Source organism: Cottoperca gobio, chromosome 9, assembly GCF_900634415.1.
Source record: "Cottoperca gobio chromosome 9, fCotGob3.1, whole genome shotgun sequence".
Lineage (NCBI taxonomy): Eukaryota > Metazoa > Chordata > Actinopteri > Perciformes > Bovichtidae > Cottoperca > Cottoperca gobio.
Window position 1 is genome coordinate 25,905,037 of NC_041363.1, and position 17,973 is coordinate 25,923,009.

At 40.4% G+C, this 17,973-nt stretch overlaps 1 protein-coding gene across 1 annotated transcript in view; it reads right to left on the reverse strand.

Annotated features, from left to right (window-relative positions):
* snx2 (sorting nexin 2) overlaps positions 1 to 16,381 on the reverse strand; it is a 30,708-nt gene extending 14,327 nt beyond the window's left edge. Inside the window, exons 1-12 of the mRNA XM_029440491.1 lie at positions 16,339 to 16,381; positions 15,975 to 16,009; positions 14,907 to 15,006; positions 14,373 to 14,533; positions 13,796 to 13,862; positions 12,952 to 12,995; positions 12,245 to 12,386; positions 11,274 to 11,352; positions 10,354 to 10,429; positions 7,417 to 7,530; positions 6,786 to 6,879; positions 5,837 to 6,042 (exon numbers count right to left, since the gene is read on the reverse strand). Of these exons, the coding sequence (XP_029296351.1) occupies positions 5,837 to 6,042; positions 6,786 to 6,879; positions 7,417 to 7,530; positions 10,354 to 10,429; positions 11,274 to 11,352; positions 12,245 to 12,386; positions 12,952 to 12,995; positions 13,796 to 13,862; positions 14,373 to 14,533; positions 14,907 to 15,006; positions 15,975 to 16,009; positions 16,339 to 16,381 (1,161 nt within the window). The remainder of the gene's footprint in view (positions 1 to 5,836; positions 6,043 to 6,785; positions 6,880 to 7,416; positions 7,531 to 10,353; positions 10,430 to 11,273; positions 11,353 to 12,244; positions 12,387 to 12,951; positions 12,996 to 13,795; positions 13,863 to 14,372; positions 14,534 to 14,906; positions 15,007 to 15,974; positions 16,010 to 16,338) is intronic.
* Positions 16,382 to 17,973: the final 1,592 nt, after the last annotated feature.

The window sequence follows — 17,973 nt, forward strand, 5'->3', positions numbered from 1 at the left end:
TGTCTCTACTCCATTGTCTCTACTCCACTGTCTCTACTCCAGTACTACTATACTGTAGTACTACTCCACTGTAGTCCTGTAGTTCTACTCTACTGTAGTTCTACTCTATTGTAGTACTGTAGTTCTACTCTACTGTAGTACTACTCTACTGTAGTTCTACTCTACTGTAGTACTGTAGTATTGTAGTACTACTCTACTGTAGTACTGTAGTTCTACTCTACTGTAGTACTGTAGTTCTACTCTACTGTAGTACTGTAGTTCTACTCTACTGTAGTACTGTAGTTCTACTCTACTGTAGTTCTACTCTACTGTAGTATTGTAGTACTACTCTACTGTAGTACTGTAGTTCTACTCTACTGTAGTACTGTAGTTCTACTCTACTGTAGTACTGTAGTTCTACTCTAATGCACTGTAGTACTGTAGTTCTACTCTACTTCACTGTAGTACTACTCTACTTCACTGTAGTACTGTAGTTATACTCTACTTCACTGTACTACTGTCGTTCTACTCTACTCCATTGTCTCTACTCCATTGTCTCTACTCCACTGTCTCTACTGTAGTACTACTATACTGTAGTACTACTCCACTGTAGTATTGTAGTTCTACTCTACTGTAGTCCTGTAGTTCTACTCTACTGTAGTTCTACTCTATTGTAGTACTGTAGTACTACTCTACTGTAGTACTACTCTACTGTAGTACTGTAGTTCTACTCTACTGTAGTACTGTAGTTCTACTCTACTGTAGTACTGTAGTACTACTCTACTGTAGTTCTACTCTACTGTAGTATTGTAGTACTACTCTACTGTAGTACTGTAGTTCTACTCTACTGTAGTACTGTAGTTCTACTCTACTGTAGTACTGTAGTTCTACACTGTATTACTGTAGTTCTACTCCACTGTAGTTCTACTCCACTGTAGTTCTACTCCACTGTAGTTCTACTCCATTGTAGTACTGTAGTTCTACTCTACTGTAGTACTACTCTACTGTAGTTCTACTCTACTGTAGTACTGTAGTATTGTAGTACTACTCTACTGTAGTACTGTAGTTCTACTCTACTGTAGTACTGTAGTTCTACTCTACTGTAGTACTGTAGTTCTACTCTACTGTAGTACTGTAGTTCTACTCTACTGTAGTACTACTCTACTGTAGTACTGTAGTTCTACTCTACTGTAGTACTACTCTACTGTAGTATTGTAGTTATACTCTACTGTAGTTCTACTCTACTGTAGTACTGTAGTTCTACTCTACTGTAGTACTACTCTACTGTAGTTCTACTCTACTGTAGTACTGTAGTTCTACTCTACTGTAGTTCTACTCTACTGTAGTACTACTCTACTGTAGTACTACTCTACTGTAGTATTGTAGTTATACTCTACTGTAGTACTGTAGTACTACTCTACTGTAGTACTGTAGTTCTACTCTACTGTAGTACTGTAGTTCTACTCTACTGTAGTATTGTAGTTCTACTCTACTGTAGTACTGTAGTTCTACTCTACTGTAGTACTGTAGTTCTACTCTACTATAGTACTGTAGTTATACTCTACTTCACTGTAGTACTGTAGTTCTATTCTACTTCACTGTAGTACTGTAGTTCGACTATACTGCACTGTAGTACTACTCTACTTCACTGTAGTACTGTAGTTATACTCTACTTCACTGTAGTTCTACTCTACTATAGTACTGTAGTACTTTTGTTCTACTCTACTCCACTGTCTCTACTCTACTGTCTCTACTCCACTGTCTCTACTGTAGTACTACTCTACTGTAGTACTACTCTACTGTAGTTCTACTCTACTGTAGTAATGTAGTTCTACTCTACTTCACTGTAGTACTGTCGTTCTACTCTACTCCACTGTCTCTACTCTACTGTAGTACTGTAGTTCTACTCTACTTCACTGTAGTTATACTATACTCCACTGTAGTTATACTATACTCCACTGTAGTACTGTAGTTCTACTCTACTTCACTGTAGTACTGTAGTTCTATTCTACTTCACTGTAGTACTGTAGTTCTACTCTACTCCACTGTAGTTCTACTATACTCCACTGTAGTACTGTAGTTATACTCTACTGTAGTACTGTAGTTCTACTCTACTGTAGTATTGTAGTACTACTCTACTGTAGTACTGTAGTTCTACTCTACTGTAGTACTGTAGTTCTACTCTACTGTAGTACTGTAGTTCTACTCCACTGTAGTTCTACTCCACTGTAGTTCTACTCCACTGTAGTACTGTAGTTCTACTCTACTGTAGTACTACTCTACTGTAGTTCTACTCTACTGTAGTACTGTAGTATAGTAGTACTACTCTACTGTAGTACTGTAGTTCTACTCTACTGTAGTACTGTAGTTCTACTCTACTGTAATACTGTAGTTCTACTCTACTGTAGTACTACTCTACTGTAGTACTGTAGTTATACTCTACTGTAGTACTACTCCACTGTAGTACTACTGTACTGTAGTATTGTAGTTATACTCTACTGTAGTACTGTAGTTCTACTCTATTGTAGTACTGTAGTTCTACTCTACTGTAGTTCTACTCTACTGTAGTACTACTCTATTGTAGTATTGTAGTTCTACTCTACTGTAGTTCTACTCTACTGTAGTATTGTAGTACTACTCTACTGTAGTTCTACTCTACTGTAGTACTGTAGTTCTACTCTACTGTAGTACTACTCTACTGTAGTTCTACTCTACTGTAGTACTGTAGTTCTACTCTACTGTAGTACTGTAGTTCTACTCTACTGTAGTACTACTCTACTGTAGTATTGTAGTTATAATCTACTGTAGTACTGTAGTTCTACTCTACTGTAGTACTACTCTACTGTAGTATTGTAGTTCTACTCTACTGTAGTACTGTAGTTCTACTCTACTGTAGTATTGTAGTTATACTCTACTGTAGTACTACTCTACTGTAGTACTACTCTATTGTAGTATTGTAGTTATACTCTACTGTAGTACTACTCTACTGTAGTACTACTCTACTGTAGTATTGTAGTTATACTCTACTGTAGTACTGTAGTTCTACTCTACTGTAGTATTGTAGTTATACTCTACTGTAGTACTACTCTACTGTAGTACTACTCTATTGTAGTATTGTAGTTATACTCTACTGTAGTACTACTCTACTGTAGTACTACTCTACTGTAGTACTGTAGTTCTACTCTACTGTAGTACTACTCTACTGTAGTATTGTAGTACTACTCTAGTGTAGTATTGTAGTTCTACTCTACTGTAGTACTGTAGTTCTACTCTACTGTAGTACTGTAGTTCTACTCTACTGTAGTACTACTCTACTGTAGTATTGTAGTTATACTCTACTGTAGTACTGTAGTTATACTCTACTGTAGTACTACTCTACTGTAGTACTACTCTACTGTAATATTGTAGTTATACTCTACTGTAATACTGTAGTACTACTCTACTGTAGTACTGTAGTTCTACTCTACTGTAGTATTGTAGTTCTACTCTACTGTAGTACTGTAGTACTACTCTACTGTAGTACTGTAGTTCTACTCTACTGTAGTACTGTAGTTCTACTCTACTGTAGTATTGTAGTTCTACTCTACTGTAGTACTGTAGTTCTACTCTACTGTAGTACTGTAGTTCTACTCTACTATAGTACTGTAGTTATACTCTACTTCACTGTAGTACTGTAGTTCTATTCTACTTCACTGTAGTACTGTAGTTCGACTATACTGCACTGTAGTACTGTAGTTCTACTCTACTTCACTGTAGTACTGTAGTTATACTCTACTTCACTGTAGTTCTACTCTACTCCACTATAGTACTGTAGTACTTTTGTTCTACTCTACTCCACTGTCTCTACTCTACTGTCTCTACTCCACTGTCTCTACTGTAGTACTACTCTACTGTAGTACTACTCTACTGTAGTTCTACTCTACTGTAGTAATGTAGTTCTACTCTACTTCACTGTAGTACTGTCGTTCTACTCTACTCCACTGTCTCTACTCTACTGTAGTACTGTAGTTCTACTCTACTTCACTGTAGTTATACTATACTCCACTGTAGTTATACTATACTCCACTGTAGTACTGTAGTTCTACTCTACTTCACTGTAGTACTGTAGTTCTATTCTACTTCACTGTAGTACTGTAGTTCTACTCTACTCCACTGTAGTTCTACTATACTCCACTGTAGTACTGTAGTTATACTCTACTGTAGTACTGTAGTTCTACTCTACTGTAGTATTGTAGTACTACTCTACTGTAGTACTGTAGTTCTACTCTACTGTAGTACTGTAGTTCTACTCTACTGTAGTACTGTAGTTCTACTCCACTGTAGTTCTACTCCACTGTAGTTCTACTCCACTGTAGTACTGTAGTTCTACTCTACTGTAGTACTACTCTACTGTAGTTCTACTCTACTGTAGTACTGTAGTATAGTAGTACTACTCTACTGTAGTACTGTAGTTCTACTCTACTGTAGTACTGTAGTTCTACTCTACTGTAATACTGTAGTTCTACTCTACTGTAGTACTACTCTACTGTAGTACTGTAGTTATACTCTACTGTAGTACTACTCCACTGTAGTACTACTGTACTGTAGTATTGTAGTTATACTCTACTGTAGTACTGTAGTTCTACTCTATTGTAGTACTGTAGTTCTACTCTACTGTAGTTCTACTCTACTGTAGTACTACTCTATTGTAGTATTGTAGTTCTACTCTACTGTAGTTCTACTCTACTGTAGTATTGTAGTACTACTCTACTGTAGTTCTACTCTACTGTAGTACTGTAGTTCTACTCTACTGTAGTACTACTCTACTGTAGTTCTACTCTACTGTAGTACTGTAGTTCTACTCTACTGTAGTACTGTAGTTCTACTCTACTGTAGTACTACTCTACTGTAGTATTGTAGTTATAATCTACTGTAGTACTGTAGTTCTACTCTACTGTAGTACTACTCTACTGTAGTATTGTAGTTCTACTCTACTGTAGTACTGTAGTTCTACTCTACTGTAGTATTGTAGTTATACTCTACTGTAGTACTACTCTACTGTAGTACTACTCTATTGTAGTATTGTAGTTATACTCTACTGTAGTACTACTCTACTGTAGTACTACTCTACTGTAGTATTGTAGTTCTACTCTACTGTAGTACTGTAGTTCTACTCTACTGTAGTATTGTAGTTATACTCTACTGTAGTACTACTCTACTGTAGTACTACTCTATTGTAGTATTGTAGTTATACTCTACTGTAGTACTACTCTACTGTAGTACTACTCTACTGTAGTACTGTAGTTCTACTCTACTGTAGTACTACTCTACTGTAGTATTGTAGTACTACTCTAGTGTAGTATTGTAGTTCTACTCTACTGTAGTACTGTAGTTCTACTCTACTGTAGTACTGTAGTTCTACTCTACTGTAGTACTACTCTACTGTAGTATTGTAGTTATACTCTACTGTAGTACTGTAGTTATACTCTACTGTAGTACTACTCTACTGTAGTACTACTCTACTGTAATATTGTAGTTATACTCTACTGTAATACTGTAGTACTACTCTACTGTAGTATTGTAGTTCTACTCTACTGTAGTTATACTCTACTGTAGTTCTACTCTAGTACTGTAGTTCTACTCTACTGTAGTTATACTCTACTGTAGTTCTTCTCTACTGGTTGCCATCCTGTGTCGTTCCTACCTGCACTGGTGTTTGGTGTCCAGCAGCTCAGACAGCAGAACAGTTTTAGTTATGTTTGGTTTTAACTTTACTGTCATGAATAAACCTGTATTCACTCCACAGAGAACTCCAGTTAGAGGCCTAGTTCATGTGTTATGTGGTTTGTGCTCCTCTTCCAGCAGACCCTCATCGTACCTTAACGGCGATGATGAGGCGGACGTAGTCTCCCAGTAACTCAGAGAAGAGGTAGAAGTCTGCGTTGGCCTGGTCCTGGTGCAGCTGGTCAATCTTCTCCTCCACTTCGGCCAGCTGGGACAGAGCTCGGGACAGAGCCGTGTGGTCCTCGCTGTTCCCCAACATGGCCGCCGACTTGGCGAACTGAGCCGTGTTCACCGACAGCTCTGGAGAGGAGACGACGGGAGAAGCTCAGTCTGGTGCCAGAGCGTGATGCAGTACGTGCGAGCAGCATGTCCCAAAACATCGGCTTTTCATTCATACAAATATCTGTTGCAAGATGTTCCCATGTTTGCTCAGCCCTCAAATAAAAAACCTTCAAACAAACACTTTCTTCTTCTTTTTTGGGTTAAATGCAGAATAAAAATCACATAAGGTGTGCTGCTCCTGCTGAGTACAGTTTAAACTTTTCAACTGTACTGAAAAAGAAATAAAACAGACAAGCACCAAACCACTATTGGAAATATTATTTTGAAAATCCAGAGCTGTTGCTGAATGTTGAATATTTATCTGATAAGCAGTGTGCTGATATACCAACGAAAAGTTGTATAACAAAAACATTTGGTATTGTAATTTTGTATATTTCTACTGCTATAAGTCTTCGCCCATAAAGTACAATCTGAAGTGCCTCATCGAGAGAAGAGTAGGCTGGCTGAGGTCAGAGGAGGATATCACCGCGAGCCTCATCACGCCACATGCTTCATACAAATCTCCCCGACTGTGCATGTAGATAAACTCACAGTAAGTGTTTAATGACATCGTTGGAGTCTCGTCATCTTAGTCATGGAAAACGAAAGGTGTCGATAACTATAATTAGTCATCGTCAACGAAATTAACAGCGCCACTGAACATTATCATTGGGCAATCATTTAAACCCCACACACACACGCACACACATACAGCATCATACCTTTCCTGTGACAGACCAGCGACTCCACACTGGCATGAAGTTTCCTCAGCTGAATGTCAAGATTCTCAAAATGCTGCTGCTTCTCCTCGAACCACTGAGAAAAACAATCGTTTTTAAAATACTTATATAATCTTTATTCATCCAGTAATCAACCAGACTCTCACTTATTCTTTTTTTGACCCCCTCCCCTCCTGCTCCCTGATTTCATCTTAGCTTTCTTCCTTTGCGCTTCCTTATTTCCCCCTCTCTCCTTCCATACTTCCTTATCGTAGTCATCTCTTCCTCCCTCCCTAGTTATTTCCATGTTTACTTTGTTCCTTGCATTCCCCTTTCTACCCACCTCCCCCCTGTCCCTACTTCCTTTCTTTCCCCATCTTTACCACCCTGACCCTACTTCCTTTCTTTCCCCATCTTTACCACCCTGACCCTTTCTCTTTTTTCAAGTGCCACAATCTGCTAAAGCAACACTTCCCTACGTTGTCTTCCTTCGTCCCCTGCTTCCCTAATCCCCTTCTTCTTAGCCTTACAGAGAGCTCCTCCTTTCCTCTTCTCTCTTCCTTTCATCCCTTCTATCCACTTGCCTCTACTTCCTCCTTCCTGCCATCCTTCCTCTCCTCCCTTCTTCACTCACAGCGTCTGACTCGTTCATCTTGATGGTCATCTTGTTGACTGCGTCTGCGGCCTTGTTGACCATTCGCAGAAGTCCGGCGCTACTCAGAGCCTGGGTGCTGACTGCCCGCGGCAACTGGACGACAAACAAACAAACCAACAGGATGAGCAGATTAGCTGGGGACAGACAGGCTTTTCAGGATAAAGTTAATTTTTTAACATTCTGTTTAACACTGATATTGTTTCCATTCAATAATTATTCCAAGTTGCCTCCATTTGGATGTCTTTTTCAAATCATTATTAAAAAAGGGACCGTTTGCCCCAAATCCCCATATCAGCCGCAGAGACGTCTGTCTTCTCTTGAATATAACTTAACTACATGACACCCTGCTTGTGGTTCACATTTGAACAACTCAACAGCAAAGTCTCTTTCCAGAAATCATGATCCAGTTACTCAAGATAATCCACAGACCTTGTTGTGACCAGTTTCATGTAGGAACTATTTTCTTTCTACCGTATCACTACGCAGAGCGTGCATCTACTCATGGACGAGAGGCTAGTTCAATTATAATGGACAGAAGACTCATCTCTGATATCTCCAACACACAACCATCTAGATTGATAAATAGCTCTACAGGTAAGAGGAAAACATGTAGTTTAGATTTATAATATTGGCTTTTGTGCTTTCATTTTATTTTTTTATCCATTTCATTTGATTGTTTTTCACTTTTTTTTGCGTTTCTCGTTACCATTTCTATTTCTTCCAGTCTTCATTTTCTCCAATGTTCTACTTATTACTTATGTTCATCTCTCAATTTAATTGACATTTTCTATTTCAAATCATTAGCTCGTAAAAACATCATCAACTTTATTTAATTCTTAAAATCGTTCAGTCTTTACATTTCTTTTGTCTGAGTTTCTCTTTATGTCTTATTCATCCTTTAGGTTTGTATTTCTTTCTTTCTTTGTTTCTGTTCTTCCCTTAAATGTATCCAACTCTTTCTCTCCGTCTCGATCCAGATCTTCACTGCATTCATTTCATTTATTTGCTCTTGTTTGAGTTGTACTTTCCTCAGCTGGCTGTTCTGTTGAGTTTCTCTTTTCTGCTGCATCTTTCCTCTCTAACTCTGTCACAGCTGTGTTCTCCCCCCTCCCCTCTCTGATTGTAATGTCTCCCACGTTTTAGCTCCAATCACATTTAATGCGGCCGCTTTATGTGCCGAGCAACTTTAACAGCCCCAAAAACAAACTCAGAACCCATCGCGTCTCTCTGAAAGGGCCCCGGCTGTCCATCTGAAAATAGGCTCATTTTTCTTCATTTTTGAAAAGTTTACTTTTTCCCCGGACATGCAGTGTTTTCCTCTGATGCTGGAGCAGATTTGCCCTCCCTCTCCAATCTCATTTAACAGGAGCGGCAGCAGCCAGGGAGACGGCTCAGTCCCCGGGGCCCTCGCTGGCGGAGGGACGAGGGTAAATGAGTGGAGGCGGGGGGGGTAAATATAGCTTTCAATTGCAGCCCGGCGTCCCCCCTCCCTCTCCCCCCTCCTCCTCTGGTTGTGTTTCATTAAGCGGGCCGGACGGACCGACACGCTCGGTCAAGCGTCCGAGTGATTCATCTGTTAAATCTGTGACACTGGGCCATTTATTGTGGACCCAACAACTGCCGGCTCCTTCCCGACGCAATCCCACAAACAGTTAGGTGTGTGGGAGAGAGGGGGGGAGGGGGGCAGTTTGAGCCGACAAGACGAAGTGTTACAGAGGATTTAGTCTGAGTGGACAATAAAGCGAGGAAACAGGAAACGCCGCAGGGCCTTAAACCCTGAGGCAGTTTTTAGAGGCGCGACACTCGTGTTTGACCTTGTCGGGACGTTTTGCTGCTTGTTGGGAAAGAGACATGAAGAAAACTCAGACAGACTTTTCTGCTGGTTTTTGTTTTTATTTGGTTTTGCCCATATGAGACAGTGTATCAGTAATTTGGTCCAGAGTGAGACATCAACACTACAGGTCAGATTACCAATAGACATTATTGTGGATATAAATGGCTCCCAGAGGATCATTCATGACCCCTGACCTTTCCACTGGTGTCACCCTGTAGCTACACTTTTAGTAAGACTCTCAGAATAATAAGGCAGTAACCAAAGTCTTTAAAGTGCCTATAATAGAAATGTTTGTATTAATGTATAACTTCATTTAAAAGCTCGATAAACACGGAGTCCTTTACACTCACAGAGTGTGTCTCCATGAGACGCTGTTTAACTTGTCAACATGGACGTGCTACACACAGTTAGGTCGGTTAGATTCCCCACACTTAAATCGTTCAGTTCGTTTTACAGAAACCCTGAACACCGAGGTATCATTCATTCACATTTACCGGCATTTTAAACAAGAGACGGAAGAAAGTGTACACGTGTCCATTCCTCCATTATTTATATTCCTTTAGTCCGTGAGGGAATCAAACCTTTCTCTGCCTATTTGGCATCCTGCAAAAGAAAAAAAGATTAAAACTTAATTTTTTTTCTTTTGCAGGATGCCAAATAGGCTGGTCGCTGACAGAGGTGTTGTGTCGGTATGCCGGGTGCAGGCAGCTGTTTTCCCCCAGCCCCCGCATGATGATAACTAAATCCTGGTTTGTAATAATCCATTATAGCGTCCATACATGTCAATACAGCAACGGAGCATGGACACAAACCTGAGTTAAGAAACAACCTGAGCAGATTCTCAGCTTGCATGGCATGTGGTCGAAGTCAAACTGCAGTTTGCAGGTTTTGCTGATTTTCTGTGGTGAAGCACTGATGAAGAAGAAGTTTCTGACTAACAATGCAGACTATAGTAAACTGTTAAAGGCTGACTGGACTTTTAAAGTTTGCCAGTTACATTAAAAAGGCATCAGGCTGGAAGAACTGCTGCTGAAAGTAAATCACTTCTGCAGGGCAACAAGGAGGCATCATTCTTTGTTTACCTCGGAGCTCTCCAGAAACTGCAGCACGTCAGGATCCTTCAGCAGGATGGGATGCTTCACTGTTCTCATCAGATACCTAAAACACAGGAAACATTATTCATTATGAGGACCATTTATTTATCTACTTGTTGGTTGTCGTGGGAAACCAGTTTCTTCTTCGACACGATTGGTTGGTGTCAAAATGTAACGTCCCTGAATGAATATTTAGATGTTCTCAGCGGTGTGTGAAAAGCTCTAATTTAGGAACACTGCCTCCTGTTATAGTCCAAATTCTAAAACACAGTCTGAAAATAAAAGCAACAAAGTTTATAACAAAAACAAACTTTACGCATCACTCAATTTATAGTCCAACAACACAGATTAAGAAAGAAACATTTTAAACATATATCCATCAGTGTGGAGTTCTGCAGCTCTGAGCTCCATCAGCTGTCACTGGCTAACCTTCCTGTCAATCAAACACCATCAGTAAAGGGCAGCAGAATGTCAACCCCGCCTACCTCCACACACACACACACACACACACACACACACACACACACACACACACACACACACACACACACACACACACACACACGTGTTTCATGTCAAAAGGCGTATTTTCCACTGCAGCAACACACTGTTGCTTTATATCAAAGTCATTTTATTTTCCTACTATTGTTTGTAATCCCCAGTTCTTACTGTCCTTTATTTAACTAATAATAATAATAATAATAATAATAATAATAACAACAACAACCATTGATGTGGCTAAATGTTGCCTGTGCTGGATTATGACTACGGATTATGTCTATACTTTGTTAAATACACATTATGCATATGTTGCGTTTCTGCTGATCACCTTCCACCTTAAACAAATAAAATGGTACAGCGCAGTTGTTTGCAGCCGTATTTTTATCATCATTTTCTTCTCATCATACCTCTCCAATGCCGACCTCCTTTTCTCCACGAACTCGTTGGACGACTGGTCCTCCTTCCCCACCTTCACCTTGGTCATCCCTGCAGACGAGGAGACGCTCATTAACATAACTGATTAACAACCAGGACGAGGACAGCCACGACAAATTAACATAAACACAGATGCATGGGTTCGATCCGTCATCGCCGACAGTTTACAGAGCTAATCTGGTATTAGGATCACATTCACACAAAAGCTGCAATGAAAGCTTGATAGTGTTCCATTCATGTGTCTGAGAGAAGTACTCATACATGTACATGTGTACATGTTTAAATGCTCTTTCATGCTTTCAGGCTGTAGAAAGTGCTCTTTACAAATAGATGGGTTTTTGTATGAAGGGTTTGTTTAGTACATGGAAAACAAAACGCTGCACAATGGTTCAACCAGACTGACGGTGTAAAGGTCAGAAAGAGACAAAGACAGCTCTTCAATCTAAGCAGCTGGAGAGGGCCCGAAGAAAAACACACCAACTCAATATTTAGAGCCCAACTGAAAACACTGTTGTGCTTCAAAAAATGATTGAGGGTCACTTACGCTTTTCAAATCCCAAGTTTCAAAAGTACTCTCCCCTGTCATGCAACACTGTAGTGACTACAAGGAAGTTTGAATCATTCATTCTTCTTTTGGGGCCAAAACTGTTTCAAATGTAAATAACACATCTGGTGTGTGAATGATTCTGTATCTCTGGTCAAATTGCTTTTATTGAAGGAAAGAAGATAAACATCACGATCACTGATTCATAACTTTTCAATGGTGATTATGTTGTTCCATTCATGAATATGTACCGTTGTCCGTGTCCTGTAACAATGTAGAGTGTGAAATATATTAGTGTCAACGTCTGGTGAAGTCTTTGTTTTATTCGTGACCCCTGGAGCTCAGTTTAGTGTTAGAGAGTTCAGCAGAGGGAGAAGGTGTAGCGATGGCTTTACTTACCCACAATGCTTTTCTCCGGCGCGGGGGGGACGATGTAGCCTATGTGCAGGTACTTGGAGGCCAATTTACTGTGCAGACCCAGAAAATCACTGAAACGCCTTTTTACTGAAAAATCATGATTCTTAAACACAGACATGGAGGTCTGTGTGTGTGTGTGTGTGTGTGTGTGTGTGTGTGGGGGGGGACATAAAGAGACAGAGAGAGACATTTGTGAGATGGTGCAGCAGTTTTGTACTTCTCACATGTTAAACAGTAGAAGACTGTTTGTTGGTTACAAAACTCTAGTGTCGCTCCATTACTGAGACAGACAGAACAACAAATACTGGATTGACTGTCAATAATTAAAGACATTCAGGGTCCTCGAAGGCTAAATCCTACAGACTTGGATGATCTGACATTTTCTTGTACAAAAGCATCGGCATCAGAATATACTTAAAGTACCAAAAGTAAAAGTATTCGTTGTGCAGAATGGCCCAGAATAATACAATATATAAATATAATATATATACTTTTCTATAGAAATCACGATTATATCGTTACCGTGAATTATTTTGGGTTGGTTTGGTTGGATTTTTGTGAAAAGTCAACATTAAAGTGAGACAGAAGAGATGTTCTCCGCCTCTTTATATTTGCACTCTACACTATCTTTACTGCATCTGCTGCACAACTATTTTTTATTTGATAGATAGATCGTTTGTTATACTGACCTTGGTTGTCACTTTGTAGGCCATGTACGCATTCATTCCGTCACCTGGAACACACACACATGAAACGTTCCATTATGGCATCAGTATTGACACCATGCAGTAAAACACACACCGCACAAACAGTATAAACAGATACATAGTAAAACGGATACTTGAAACCAGAATACACTCAGCTCAGATATCAAACTGGTTCAACTGGTTACTTGTGTTTTCTTTCAGAAAATCGTTGAGTGTTTCAACAGTTTTATTTGCCATCTTCTTTGTGACCTCGTGCATGTTTACATAAAGGGACCGTCGAGTGAGTTCACTAATTAAAAGCTGCTGAATATGAAATGTGGTGCAGTCAGCTCACATAGTAAGTGCCATTATAACACATTCTGTCTTCTGATGCCCTCAGGACACATTTTTATCTCCAAACCACTAAATGTGTTTGTACTGTCCAACACTTCTGTCTCATGGCCTGTAGGGACACATTAGAGCCTGCAGGGGGCACTAGCAGGGATGCTTCAGCGTGTTGCATCAATAAAGCATTAGCACAATAATTTGGAAGTATGATGACAGTGTGACCGTTGGCCTCCGTCAGTGTCGACGCTGCATTTTACTTTCTGCTGACAGCACATGAAGAAAGAACAGCTGATGTTAAATATCACCTCCAACATGTTCATTATCTTCAAGGAAGAGAGGACAGACAATAAGAAAAGGATGGAAAATGAAGGCTTAGTTTGAAACACTGATAATATTCCTGGTAAATGAGGAAAAGCATCAAACTCATGGACCTAATTGGAAAACCCTTTTCTTATATTTTATTTATTCCAGGACTGATGAGGAATCAGTGTGTACTCACCCACTTTCTCAGGGTCAGACACTGATATGTGCATGTCGAAGGAATCGCCGCCCTCCTCCTCTTCAATCTACACAAAACAGAAACAAAAACACTTGTGAAAAGAAAGAGAGATATATATAAATGAATAAATAAATATAAAAAACAACAGATACAAGAAGGTGAATATGTTTTGAAAGCTTTAGAGAAAAGAAACATACTTTTCTCTTTTAATATGTTTATGAAGAATATAATTGTGAACGTCCCATCTGGTGATCAGTGAAGTCTTATGTTATACAAAGCCCATGAAAATAAGGATTATGTGTTCAAATGTTACAAGTCATCTTTGTGTGAACATAACTGTTGTCCCTCCTGGGCCACCACAAGTGATTAATGTCTGTCTTTAATTTTCTATTATCTCAATCATTAAAGGTTTTTAATGACAAACCATAACGAGTCAAATGCCTGTATGTGGAGAAACAACAGAGTTGTAAAGCAGCATGATAATATTCTAAAAACAGTTAATGAAGGAGTAACATCATGGCAATTACTGCAAACAGTCTGAGAAAGTGTCCTGTGCAGGTGATGTGAGTGCAGTCACCTCGTCGAAAGAGGAGTGTGTGAACATGTCGTCGTGGGGGAGGCCGATGCGAGGGGTGATGACGGAGGTGGGAGGGGTGATGGGGGTGATGGCAGGCGACGGGCCGTCAGACAGCAGGACGTCTCTCTCTGGACTGTCCAACGAAACCTCCTCTGTGGCCTCTGACAGGACAAACAGACAGAGTGTGTGATAAAGCTGGAGGATGAGGCAAAAACTGTCGTCACAATATTTATTTCTATACAAGTTCATATCTACAGTAAACATCAATGTGTGAATTAAGGCAGCGTTTCTGTTGAGCTTAAACCATGACTTGAAGAATTTAGTGTCTTTCTTTTCTTCTTTTGTGTGCGTGTTTTTTTCCGAGTTAAAGTTTCGAAATAGCAGAAGAAGAAACTTTTTTTCCGAATAAGACATTATAAACTAATAATCTGAGATATTATTCGAAACAGAGGTCTCACTGCTACACTCCGCCTGCCTGCTTGATTCTTAAATGGGTCTGTGTACCTAAACAACTGTGTGTGTGTGTGTGTGTACCTGCGAACAGGTCCTCTGGATCATCATCAAACAGCGAGTCCTGTTTGGGTCCGTTTGAGTTGGTGCTGATGTCTTCAGCAGGTAGACTGGCTGGTTCTGACTGTAAACACACACACACACACACACACACACACACACACACACACACACACACACACACACTTTTTAGGCGGCAGGAAAAAGGCAAGAGGTTTGATAAGAAGTAATAGAAATAGAAGTTATGTTCAATTTCATGGATTATTAGTATAGAGAGTTTATTACATACAAAATGTTGGATTCTTTACTTAATCTTAACCATAGTAGAAGTCCCCCCCCCCCCCCTTAAATATCCAACAGCAGCTAACGTGCACATCATTACACTTCCTCTGAGGTCCCCACTAACTGAACTGCATTATTTCCCCGTCACAGCAAAGTATCTCCACTTTCAGGAGGAGGGAAGTGGAAGCAGAGCAGCGGGCCACATCTGTACTGTAGCTGTGCAGACACAACATATTTCACAGAAGAAGAAGCGAGCGCAATCCTTCCTGCTGAACCACAGCGCTTCCTGCCAGCAGCTGCTGCACCAACACTGAGGGTAAAACCGATAGCTGAGCAGCAGCTCACTACAGATCAGCACTGAGTGACGCTACATTACTGACAGGGAGCTCAGTGTCATCAGTCGTCATCAGCACAAATATTCCAGATGATAACAGTTTCAGCAGCAAACTCAAACCACCTGGTGGATATCTTGTGACATATCACGTTATGGAAATAATATGAATATATTACCCAGCCTATTTATAACTAGCCTTGAAGATATTAATAGAAACACTCTGCATGAACTGCGGCACATTAGGGCATATGACTCTACATTACTTTTCATTAAACACAGTATAAATATTTAATGAGTCGAAAACACTGCAGACCACTGATTGGTCAGACAGACTAGTGCGTCACATGACATCCTGCACAAAACTGGCGTTTTTAAAATACCAAACTACCGTCAATGGTCGTCATTTTTCCCCCCACTCAACCCAGATTTTGAAAACAATGGCAACCAAAAAAACCAGCCCTTACACAACGCCTTACAGCTGAGGAAGTGCAGACGCTCCTCTGTTTGGTTGCTGATGAAAGGATTCAGTGAGTCTCCAGTTTAAAAGGGCAGTTTGAAGAACCTTTGCTGCGGCGAACAGCTGATCACCTGCCGGAGGAGGTACTACCTGCAGTGGAAAACCACATTCTGAAAAGTACCTGCTACCAAAAGGGAGTCGAGTCAACACCATGCAACTTTTTTGGGCAACATATTGCGTTGTCCAATCAAATACGTGCAAGCTCACATTCCTGGTAGATCACTACTGACTATGTGAACTGCCGTATCTCTACTGTTTACATGACAATCACAAAGATGGAGGGTTAAATAATCTGACCTTCATAGGTCCGTCAGGATTATTACGTTCTGGATTTCTAATACGATACATGGACATGACCTCGATCATTTTTACGTTATCGACTTATCGTTCGATACATGGACATGACCGTGATTTTTCTTTGCTGACCTCGATATTGCCCGTTGGGTTTACATTTGGTCGTGAGTTCAACACCAGGCTGTCACCATTGTGCCCCTGAGCAAGGCACTTAACCCTGAGCTGCTCCAGGAGACGGTCCCTGTAGTTAGTTCACTGTGAGTCGCTCTGGATAAGAGCGTCTGCTGAATGACCTGTAATGTAACAGCAGTTATTACCCTACCATTATAACACATAAGCATCGCACATTTTCTATTTTATTTATTGTGTTCACTGTGGTATTATTTTATTTATGGTTTATTTATTTAGGATTTTTTTTTTTCCCCCATTCCAATTGCAATGTCTGAATGTTTTTAAGAAGTAAAAGTTTCTCACAATTAAGTTTCTCAAATAAATCGTCCAACAAAATGAGTTATCATGACAACTCATGGATCAGTTACTGTAGCTGGACTTCTTTTGGAGGGGTTTTAATGCAGTGCTATTTTCTGACTGCAAGACTGGAGAGGTGAAATACAAGAAGAGTCGAGATCCTGATCTTTGTAGTCAACCTCCTGCAGCAACTCCTGCTGACGTGCTCTTAGACACCGACCCCCAGCTAGTAAACAACACCAGCTGCAAACAAACTGCAGAACAATTAGAAATCACCTGGAAATGTAAATGAAGATTTTGGAAGAAACGAAAAGAAATTCTCAAATAATCTTCTTACAAAATATCTTTTGCTGTGTGTTGCACTTTGGCCACAGGTCTTTCTTTAAGCACAGACGTTTTCTGCAACTAATTGTGAAGGACAATCTACAAATCAATATGAAAAACTGCAGCAAAACCACTTTAAATAACTTGTGTAACTGAAGTCCAGTTGTTGAGTGGAGCCTCAGTCGAGTTTGTAAAATAGAAATGTAAAGCTCCACAAATACTGCTTCAGTTTGTGGCCTTCAGCCTTTGAAAGTAAACTTTCTGGTGGGTTCATTCAGCCAACAGGTGGAGGTTTCTCAGGTCAGCTTTTGTGTAAAGGTGAAACACTCCAACTGAATGAAACCTTCATATGTTGCTTCAAAAACACACCTGAAGAGACAAACTCATAGACCCGTCCACGGCTGGAGTCCAGGGGGAGGATGAAGAGATTTCTTTTTAAGCGGAGCGGATCGAAAGACGGGAGGAGGGAGGGAGAGAGAGAGAGAGAGAGAGAGAGAGAGAGAGAGAGAGAGAGAGAGAGAGAGAGAGAGAGAGAGAGAGAGAGAGAAGAGGAAATGAGTGATGATAAAGAGGAGCTTCCTCCCTCCTTACTCAGCAAACACACAGAGAGGGGTCAGAGGAAACACACACACACACGGACACACACACACAGACACACACACAGACACATACGGACACACACACAGACACACACACAGACACACACACGGACACACACACAGACACGGACACATACGGACACACACACACACAGACACACACACGGACACACACACACACACACAGACACACACACAGACACACACACGGACACACACACACACAGACACACACACAGACACACACACAGACACACACACGGACACACACCT